Source organism: Clytia hemisphaerica, unplaced genomic scaffold (assembly GCF_902728285.1).
Source record: "Clytia hemisphaerica strain Z4C2 unplaced genomic scaffold, Clytia hemisphaerica genome assembly, whole genome shotgun sequence".
NCBI classification, from domain to species: Eukaryota; Metazoa; Cnidaria; class Hydrozoa; order Leptothecata; family Clytiidae; genus Clytia; species Clytia hemisphaerica.
In genome coordinates, this window is record NW_027104169.1 from 66,181 (window position 1) to 76,964 (window position 10,784).

Sequence of the window (10,784 nt, forward strand, 5' to 3'; positions counted from 1 at the left end):
GTCATTCGCTAAAATTAGTTTTCCCCGAAATCAAAAAGTTTAACCTTTTGCGCCAAAGTAAGTTCCCTCGATGTAGTTGTCACAACAACGATGTAAAAATAATAGATAACCAACTTGCCTTGATTCTCAAAAACCATCCGTGTTTCGGTTGTAAAAATATTAATGACATTTTGCATCGTAAAAAGTGCAATTAAATAAAAACTTGCTTCATTTGCAACCTTCTATTGGACAGAATCGATCACGTGATGTATATTTTTCCAAAATTTGGGTTAGAAAAAGTGTATTTTCCTATAGGCAGCCTCACAGAAGGAATTTTTTAATTAGATATTATTGTTCTATAAACATTCATCTGTTTATTTTGTATCAGGCAACCTTCATGCACTTTTCATTCGTGAGATATTGCACTTCAAATCACACATACATTTTTCAGATAACAGCATTTTATGAGCGTTTATTTATCCAGATGAAGATTAAGTGGTATCAGGCCGATCCATAGTCAATTTGTCTAAAGATTGGTACCTTTATCTTTTGAAAACAATTCCAAAATTTGCAGTAAATAACAATTCAAATTTTCTATCAATTCAGTGGATGTCAAAAAGTGTGTCAAAATCTAGCTAAAAGCATAACACGCACTGCACACAGAGCTTTTTAAAGGAGTACTCATTTCAATAGGAAAACAATGGTTGTTCTCTTGGGAGAAGTGCCTTCTATAGGTAGTTGGTTATCTATTATTTTTACATCGTTGATCACAATAATGCTTTCAAATGTTGAAAGTTCTTATAAAAAACATTAGCAATCCAAAATGCATCCACCTACCACCATCACTACCCAAAAAGTAATTATAAAAAATTATCAACGAAAATATATATCTACAATAAATATTTACATGTCTTGTTTTTAACCAAATAACTTAAAAATCTGCCATCATATTCAAATCTTCGGAAAAAAAAACAATTCTTTTGGAAACTTTCACAACGTAACGCCCCCCCCCCCCCGATACTGAAGGTTACGTTGTGAAAATTTCCAAAAGAAAAATCAAAATGATTAGAAAGATGAATGGCTATTGAAAAGTTTGTCGGGTTAAACAATCGGGTTAAAGGATCGGATTATCGGGTTGTCAATCATCATATTCCTCCTCGTCCTCATTTATGGGGACCATCAAATTAACGGAACTCAATGAATCCAGCTTCCTTTCATATTTAGTCTGATTACAGGGCGTCTTGAAAATATCGATGATCCTTTGACTACTTTTCAGCAAGTTGAAACGGGGTGTACGGGAGAACGAGTTGCCCGGTACCCCATATAAGTCATTTTCATCATAAACTTGACGGTAGTCGTAAGTCTGTGGCTTATCATCATTTTTGGAATACAATTTCGTGTATATTAACCAACTGACTAAAATTCCGCACAAGAAAAAGAGACTGGCAGCAGCCCACGTGGCGTTCCCAGCATGCACTTTTGTTGCAGTGAAATTTGTCAAGTGAGAGTTTGTATGCTTATATTGTATAGCATGCATTCTTTCATTGATGATTTTCTCTCCGATTTTTTTATGATTCAATTTTTTAGTTGTGATTGTTGTGGTTGTGGTGTGAAATTTCTCCATCTGAAGAAGATTGCAAAAAAATACACAAAATTTGACTCAATTTCCCCAAAATTCACCCAGAAAATCTTAAAATACACGCTTTTTTTTATAAGAATGGTGTTATTTCATTTCATCATGGACATTCTTAATTTTTTGGCGAAAATCATCCAAAAATATTCTTACAGTATTCTTAGGTTAAGATCGAAATTGGCAATCTACAGGTTAAAATGCATTAAAAATGGCATTCTTAAGTTCAGTTGTTAAATTCCACGATGGTGATATTTTTACAATATTCTTAATTTTTTGGCCATTTTCATCATGGACATTCTTATAAAGTGTATTCTTATATAAAAAAAGCGTGTAGTTAAGCTAGGGCAACAAGCTGATAACTTTTTCAGCCGATTATATTGTGGTTGTTGCATTGCTTTTAAACCTTTAGAGTCTGCAATCACAAGAACAAATAAAAATAAGAGTTCGATGTTGAAACAGATTTTGTTTCAGGCACATAGATGTTTGCTACAACCTTTTTGTTACGTTGCAGAAAGATAGTTAATTCTCTCATGTTAGCGCAGCATTCAAAACCTTACGAAAGATGGGCACTTCTAATTCCGCTATATCCGTTCGTTCCGAAGAACATCTATTTCAGACAAAATTCCATTTCCCACTTCTTCACTTCCCACTAGATTTCATTTTTGAAAAGTTTTGTAGTAGAGGAAAACACACTAAAATCTTTTTGAAAAGGGTTCACGAACTTTGAAGTAAAAGTACAAACCTCTTGTTCAGTGGGGCAGACAATTGTGTCAACCTCATCAGTGACAACAAGCGACTTCCGCAACAGATTTTTCTTATATCTCCCACCACCATTTTCACTTTTCAAAGTGTGTAGATTATGGAAGCGTGCATTGAAAGAGTTGTTGCGTAACCATGCTCTCATTGCGGTGGTATTGACGTGCGAAGCTCCGTGAAAACAACCCCATGATACAAGAGCTATCGGCTACAAAATAAGCCATTCAAATATTATATTTAGTTGTGAATAATACTTTTGACATTTTTCATCAAATAAAAACATTTGAAAACTGAAACGCAAAAAAATATTTCATTTTGATGTGATGAAAAAGTTGCCACCTCCAACGAGGACGAAAAGAATACAACAAAAAAACAAGCAACATGCTGAATGGACCTGCCTGTTGATCAAAATCAGATACATTTTACTATTGGTATTGAGCAAACACAATAAGTTTTAGAACAATGCAAAAACGTCTGATTTATTTTCTTTTATCATTGTGTAACTTGATCGTCTTTTTTTGAAAATTTTACGACGAAAAAAAATTTTCCGAGAAAAATTACTTCAGCCACATTTTAAGGTACCTTGCACTATATCTTTCTGACAAAAATCAGGAAAAACTAATGAAGCAATTTTGCACCAAGTCCAAAAAACCTTATTTTTAGGTAGTTTTTGGCCCAAATTTGCGAAAATCCGTATTTGACGACGAAAAAAAATTTTCCGAGAAAAATTACTTAAGCCACATTTTAGGGTACCTTTGTAGTTTTTGGCCCAAATTTGCCCCCCAAAAATTTTTTTCAAAAATCGGGCTCCGTCACTTTTCAGGCATTGCTATTTTGTATCATTGTGCAAAAAAAAAAAAAAATAATAATGAGCCAATCCCGAGAAAAGCTTGTAACAGACGAACGGACAACGGTCAAATTAAAGGACCTCCCGGTAGGTCCAAAATGTTTCAAAAAATTCATCCAAGACTTAAGAAAATTTTCATTGTTGTTACGTCGTGACAAAAATATTTTTTGTTGAGATTTCTCTGAGGCGGGTTGGCCACTTGATACAAAGTTTAGCAATTGGATTGCAAATTGTTTCTGTTTCGTCTTGATGAAATTTGTTTCAAGTGGGCCCAGACCTTTAAGCCTTACAGACCATTGCCTATTGTTGCATTCTAGCCAACAAAACAAAGTATATATTAGAGAAACAAAACAAAATTGCAAGGACAAATCGCATTTTTCTGCATCATTTTTTATTGCATTGCAGTGTATTTGAAGATTCCGACACAGATTCCTGGTAGGTTGGTTCCTTCCCCCATAAAAATTGAAAAAATTTCCTTCTCCCTTTTATTACCACGCTGACTTTTTGTGCGTGTTACTACTCTTTGCTGCTCTTTTTCACGTTATTTTCGTAGATGAAATGAAAGCATGAAAAAACATCAACAGAATGAAATGAATGAGCTCTTCTATGTAAGGGGCCCTATGTATAGGTATATTGAGCAATTTCTCACGTGTCTTTTGTGCTGCAATGTAAATTGCATTGTTGCTGCCTGTACAATCTCATTAGTGTAGCCTTAGCTACAGAAACTAGAAAATTTGAAGTTCCTTTTTGACCAAAACTGATTTCCACATTATTCCATAATGAGGCAATTTTGTCTAATTCGGTTGACTTAGTACCCAGAAATGGCAGATGCGTCTTCAAAGTTGGAAATTTCATGCTGACATTGACCTTAATGTTTTAAAAATTGAGAAGAATAGATTGGGATATTTTAGAGCAGAAAAGAAAATTCTACAAATTATTTATTAATATACCATTTCGACATTGAGAATTTCTGATGGAGTTAAAACATATCTTCTTAAGCACGATCGTGCAACCATTTGAAGTTTTTGCTTTTCGTTTGTGCTGATGCATGGATGATACAAAAAAACAATGCCGCCATGCTAAAGTAAAAAAACATACAGGGGTTGATTATGAGTTTGATAAAAAGGATGAGGTATATTTAGCGTGAAAATATACGACATTAAAGTAATCTGTATAAAGTTGACGTATAGAGAAACTTGTTTTTAAACAAACAAACTTTTACCTGGATCACTGTGAACCATTTCCTGTGCGCCAAATATTCATATTCCCCAAATATGGGAATCCCTATCGTCCGTTTACTACAAAAACAAAATATAATGATAACTTTTCAACGGTTAAAATAGAATATTATCTTTTTTCATGTTGTATCAGCTTTTCCATGGATTTTAACATTCCCTTATGTAACCATGATCAAGACCCACCCCCCCTTAAGTGCTAACCCCCCCTTAGGAAATTCATTTAAAATTTCATACCACCCCTTAGAAAATCAGTATAAATGAAACGATTGAAATTTCGCATAATTCAAGGAAGATCCTCCTTATCTAAGAAGACCCCCTTAGGTAAGAAGACCCCCCCCCTTAACTGGCAACCCCCCCTTAGGAAAGTCATACTTTTAACACCCCCCCCCTTGCTTTTGGTTCATCAAAACCCAAGACCACCCTAAATATAGGGGGGTAGAAACTATGTCAATGATAATCCCATTTGTCTAGCTCTATACAAACTGTCAACTTTGTTTATTAAACCAATGTTTTGATCAAAATAATTTCTGTTACCTTGAGAAATGTTTTTCACACTTCACTGGGTCATGGAAGCATGTTTGAGGCTAAGAAATGAGAAGAAGAAGACAATTCAAACAAGCTAGATGCTGAATGGACCTACCTGATGATGAAAGTTAGATAGCAATGCAAGGAGAAAAATGAAAAAAATCAGTCAGAAAACATAGCGTTTAGCGAAAATGCATAACGCAAGAAATTCATCATTGACTGATGGTGGGGGTAGCGGATGGTTTAGGTAAAAATAATAGACGTTCTGCGTCGCAAAAATCGTTTTTATTGACAATTGGATCATGCTTGATGGTGAGCATTGTTATCAATAATGTTTTTGTGTGAAAAACATAGAAATATAAGGAAAAAATCATGAAAATCTGCAAAACAGCGATTCCGGAATTTTCACCGGGAAAAATTGTTCTCAAAAATCAACTCGGCCATGTTTGAGCATTGCGAATACCATTTCTGCAAAAATCGAAAAACTAAAAATAAAAATTTGAGAAATGTCAAAAAACCGTTTTCCGGCATATTCCGGATTTCGGCCAGAAAAAATTTTTTTCGAAATCGGCTCCGTCAATTTAGTATGTCATATTGCGTCAGTATGAAATTTCATAAAAAAATAAAAAGCTCGATAAATTCAAGGAATACTGTCTTTCCGAGCGAAAATAGGTGTTCCGGCGACTCTTAAAATAGTCCGGTTCAAAAATCATTTTAAACTTGAACATGATGGTGATGCTATTCTCATGTTTGTGAATGAAAAAAACCAACATAAGAAAGTCAATGAAAATCTGAAAAACGGCGATTTCCGGCATATCAGGCTTTGCGCCGGAAAAAATTTTTCTCAAAATCGACTCGGCCATGTTTTGGCATTGTTAATAAGCATCTTTGAGCAAAAATCAGAAAAAACTAAGATAAAATCTCGAGAAATGCCAAAAAAACCAGTTTTTTCGGCATTTTCGGCCGGGAAAATTTTTTTTTCGAAAATCGGGTTCGTCACAATTTAGTATTGACATTTGCATCAGTGTGCAAATTTCATGAAAATTATAAGTACAGCTCGAGAAATTAATACTGTCTTTCCGGCGAAAAGGTGTTAGCGACTTTAAATAGTTCGCTTCAAAAATCAGTTTTTTGACAATCGAATCATGCTGATCGTGGACATTGCGATTAATAATGTTTTTGTGAAAAAACAACGAAATAAGGAAAAGTCCGATGAAAATCTGCAACGGCGATTTCCGCATATTCCGCATTTTCGACGGAAAAGATTTTTACTCAAAAATCGGACTCGGCCAGTTTTGGCATTGCTAATACGCATCTTGTACAAAAAATCAGAAAAAACTATGATGAAATCTGAGAAATCCAAAAAACCGGTTTTTCCGGCATATTTCCGACATTTCGGCGTGAAATGATTTTTTTCGAAATCGGGCCCGTCACTTTAGGCATTGCCATTTTGCATCATTGTGCCAAAAATCAGAAAAAACTAATGAGCCAATCCTGAGAAAAGCTGGTAACAGACGGACGGACGAACGGACGAACGGACGGACAGAGGTTAATTTATAGGACCTCCAGGTAGGTCCAAAAATATAATAATTTGAAACAGTCAAAAGTGAGAATGAAGACACAAAATGAAGAAGGAAAAATATCATCCATTTCTGGAATCATTTTTTTATTATTTTTTTACAATTATTAAAAGGCATGTATCGATATAATTGGCAGTAGAAGTAATAATATTACTTTTGATAGCTAACCTGAGCTAACTTCAACTTAAACATCTCTTGTTTCAAATGATAAAAAACATTATGAGAATTTGGTCGAAAAATTGTGTTGTGACATTTAGAAACCACAGCAAAAAATGTGGATTTTTTTGCAGAAGCTACATTTCACGCTACTAATGTAGTGCTAGCCCTACTTTGGCAAAGACAAGTTTAAAGATAAATCAATGATTCCTTAGGATTATATAATGTGAAATACCCAAAATGGTTAGACCTGTCTGGCACTAGTCTGTACACAAACCCGATATCTTCAGCTAATTTTAGAATTCATTGCCGTAGAGAGTCTGTTGTCTTTTCTGATTTGAAATTTTTCAAAACAACTGCTGCGATGGAGTGTCAATGAGAGGGGAGACGATGGAAGAAGTGTTGCTATTTATAAATCATACTTCATCGTAGAGGTTTTCGTACGGGAATCAAACAGACAATGCGCACAGAATGTATTACGAAACGATAAACGTGATATACGTACACTCTCGTACAGAGTAACCTGGCACATAATGTATTCATTTAGTACCACTTGTACGAAGTTTTACTTGTATCCTAAGTACTTTAAATGCTTAGAAAACAGCCGACTTTACAATATTATAATTAGAAAGAAAAGTATGAAACTTACATCTGAATATGAATGACAGGTTGAATTTGATGGAATGGTCTTAAACATTAAATTAGAAATATCAAATGACAGGAAGAAATGCTGTTTACTAGCTTTTAAATGGTAACAAAATCGTCGAATGGCCGACGATTTAGCTTAAACCTGAAATGAGAGGGTTTTTGAGAGTTTTAAATAAATTATAAAATGAATCTTTGGTAAATAGAATTGTTTTCGTCATTCCATTTCTTTTTCAAATGTTTAGAAAATTCTTTTAGGCTGAAATCAATTCAACCAAGTTATCTTTTCAACGAAGGATGTTATTTTCAATCATATACTCTCCCATAAAAGAGCAAGAGGTTTAGGAAGTTTTTGGAAGACCTAGCATACCATATCATGACGAATAGTATAATTGTGATGGCAAATCGCTCCAGGTGGAATGTTTGTTGTGGTTTGTGTTGTAGCTGGTGTTGTTGTTGATGTCTGGCTAATAGAAATCTAAAGAAATAAAACTGCAATGTAAATGCCAAGATCTTAGTAAGCATCAGTATGTGCGAAAACAAATTATAAAGTGTTTTGATAGATTTCCAGAGACTTTCATGAAATTTGGAGAATCTATATCACGTATTGGGCTTTTCCAGAAAAAAATTTTACCCGGACTGTTAAGGATATTGATTTTTTGAAGTATTGAAGTCCCTGGATATCCTACTTTATTAGTAAAGTGGATATCCACTCTAAAAAGATGTTCAACCCCCTGGATATCCTCTCTTATAAAGATGCTTACCCCCTGGATAGCGTATTTTTTACTTGAAAAGACACTTTACCCCCTGGATATCCGCTCCCTTGTAAATATTCAACCCCCTGGATATCCACTTTTAAACAAAAATCGTAAACCTCCTGCTGGATATCCGATATCCTCAACAGGGGGGGGGGCACGGACTATTTCTGGAAAAGCCCATTGTATGTTAGTTGTCTCAGTCATTTTCTTTTTTCGTTCTTTCCCGTGCGGACCGCTGCACGGCATTTCAGACTTTAGGTGTCGAACCGGGTTCTGGGTGTACTTTTTGAAAATTTGTGTTTTTTGATACTTGTCTTTTGTCGTTTGTCTTGTTCTTGTCTCTTTGAACATGTTTGTTTTGTCTGTCGTTTAACCCCATTTTTGTTTCTTTGTATTTGTGTGCGAGTTGTTGTTTGTTAGTTTGTTTGGACTGCAGGTCGGTTCAAGGTTATATATGGAATCTGGGGGAGGCACGTCATTAAATTATGTTTAAAGCCGCTGTGCCTGTCGCAAGTAGGGGACTCCAGATTGCATTACATTTTTGTTGGGTTTTTGAGTGGTTTTTGGTGTTTCTGTTTATGTGATTGCTGTGTTTGTGTTTCTGCTTAGATTTTTGAACTTTATGTCTATTGGTTTGTTGGTTCTTTTTCGCATAAGATTCTCATTTCTTGACAGAATAGTTTGATTGGTTTTGATTTATTTATTTAGAAAAATTCAAAAGAATAGTAAAAAACGTATAATTATGAAAATATTAGTCTCCTTATATGTTTCATCTTTATTTATTTAGTATTTTCAACACTTGCTCTCCTTGAGGTCAGATCTCTGATCTTCACCATTATATATATGGTATTAAAAAAAATCTTTTCTATAATGCCATTTGTCAGACATGCCAAAAATAAAATATAAAGATACAAAAGATCAGGAATAGTAAAGCATAGCTTACAATAAGTGAGGTTACATTTTTATTATGTGATGCAGTATGGTTTGAAAATTTGGCGATGATTGTGGTATTTGTACCCCATACTCCAACATCATTGCACATGATGAATGTGACCATGGTAAAAATGATGACTTTTATTTTCATATTTCAAATTTGTGCATTAGCATAGCTGAAAATAAAATAATTGAACAGGGAAGTTACATCATGTCTTAAATTTTTGGTCTTTATTATTAGAGTGAAACATTTTCACCCACTTTCATTTGGTTGAATGAAGCACAGCTCTATCTACAGTATCTGTGTGTCCTGTTAGTACCAAGGTTTTGTGTTACACTAGCGGTGTATCATACATCATAAGGAACGAATTGAAAATCAGAATATTTAAACATGGCTCGCACCCCCCCCCCCCCCCCCGCCTGAGGGGGGAGCTACACCTAAAATTTGCCATATAAGAGGTGGGAGCTGCTTGTTTTTCCCAACAGGCGGGGGGGGGAGCTCTATCTTGGGGGGACCTGCATCAGTTTATGTAACTCTGGGGGCTAAATAACACTTCCTAAATATTTTTTTTTACTGTTGGTTTTTAATTTCTCTAAACCTTTATGTTTTCATGCAAAGTGTGATCTGATCCTTAAAATGCAAAAATGAAGACATTCTATTGCATTCTCTAAAAGTGCACACTTATGTAAATAGAGCTTTGTGAATGCCATAAAATTTTTCCCCTATACTGGGACCTAAAATTTTATCAGGCTTAGGGACCTTGTTCTCAGGGGGGGCCTAAATTTGGCGGGGGACCTAGAACCTCCAGTCAGATGTTAAAGATGTTTCAAAATTTGGAGTGCTCAATTTTTGTCAGAGTAATTGAAAAATTGCAAGATCTTTTTGAAATTTTGAAAGTACTTTCTCGAGTTAACCACCAGAATCACAGTTTTATTTCCTCTGCTATGGATAACTGAAAAACTAAAGAGAAGAATATCTGGTTATGTTCTTTTCTGCCCCTTATTTGCAAAAGGAAGTAACCCACATTTTTATGAATTTTAATTTTATTGCGCATAATATGGAATTAACTTTTTTAGCTTAGGAAAGAAAGATTTTTGTTGCCAGTCTGGAAAGAGAAGTAACTGAGAGATTTCCGGAAAAGGTTTTCTGACAAAAACAAGTAAACAATGCATCAAGTGTGTTTTTAGATGTTTTCATGGGCCCCCCAGCAGTTTGCGTGAATGTGTGAATGGGCTTTTTTGGTTGCGTGAATGCGTGAAAATCGAAAAAAAATTGCGTGAATGCGTGAATTGAAAAAACTTGCGTGAACGTGAAAATCCATATTTCTATTGCGTGAATGCGTGAATCTGCCCTGTTTTATGCGTGAACGCGTGAATTTTTCCTTTTCACAGTTTGTAGAAAACCCAAAGGTGCGCACCTATCCTGAATTCAAGGGATGCCAGGTGAAGGTGCACAAAAAAATCAGCAACTTTCAAATTCTCTATTTTATGAAACGATTCATGATTTAGATGCGCTTTCTAGCAATCTAGACGGGACGAGATGGAGTTTTTACAAGCTCTCATTTGATTTGGTTGGTCGTTAAATCAGTAATAAAACAATTTTGTTACTTTTTCTAAAGAACGCGTCATCTTTATTACTTCAAATGACCAATTATTAAAGTATCTTATAAAAACTCCATTTCATCTGATCTAGACACCTTAAATTTCCAGATTTTGTCGCTCGGGCCAAACATT

At 34.9% G+C, this 10,784-nt stretch overlaps 1 protein-coding gene across 2 annotated transcripts; it reads right to left on the reverse strand.

Annotated features, from left to right (window-relative positions):
* Positions 1-1,011: 1,011 nt before the first annotated feature.
* Positions 1,012-9,262, reverse strand: LOC136814293 (uncharacterized). Of its 2 annotated transcripts, none has more exons than XM_067070818.1 (8): positions 9,076-9,262; positions 7,730-7,837; positions 7,364-7,402; positions 4,988-5,037; positions 4,438-4,513; positions 4,166-4,294; positions 2,355-2,576; positions 1,012-1,603 (listed from the first exon to the last, which is right to left on the reverse strand). In XM_067070818.1, exons 1-8 carry the CDS (start codon positions 9,199-9,201, stop codon positions 1,118-1,120), a joined length of 1,236 nt encoding a protein of 411 aa, XP_066926919.1. In that variant the 5' UTR covers positions 9,202-9,262; the 3' UTR covers positions 1,012-1,117. The 2 variants fall into 2 exon arrangements, with proteins under 2 accessions (XP_066926919.1, XP_066926917.1); XM_067070816.1 differs by having other exon boundaries at positions 9,061-9,262.
* Between the last annotated feature and the right edge of the window lie 1,522 nt (positions 9,263-10,784).

Coding starts and splice junctions, on each gene's coding strand:
- LOC136814293 (XM_067070816.1), bottom strand. CDS start 9,201: ATGAAAATAAAAGTCATCATTTTTACCATGGTCACATTCATCATGTGC. Junction 7,838..9,060: donor AAAATGTAACCTCACTTATT/GTAAGCTATGCT, acceptor TTATTTCTTTAG/ATTTCTATTAGCCAGACATC. Junction 5,038..7,363: donor CCTGTCATTCATATTCAGAT/GTAAGTTTCATA, acceptor CTCATTTCTTAG/CCTCAAACATGCTTCCATGA.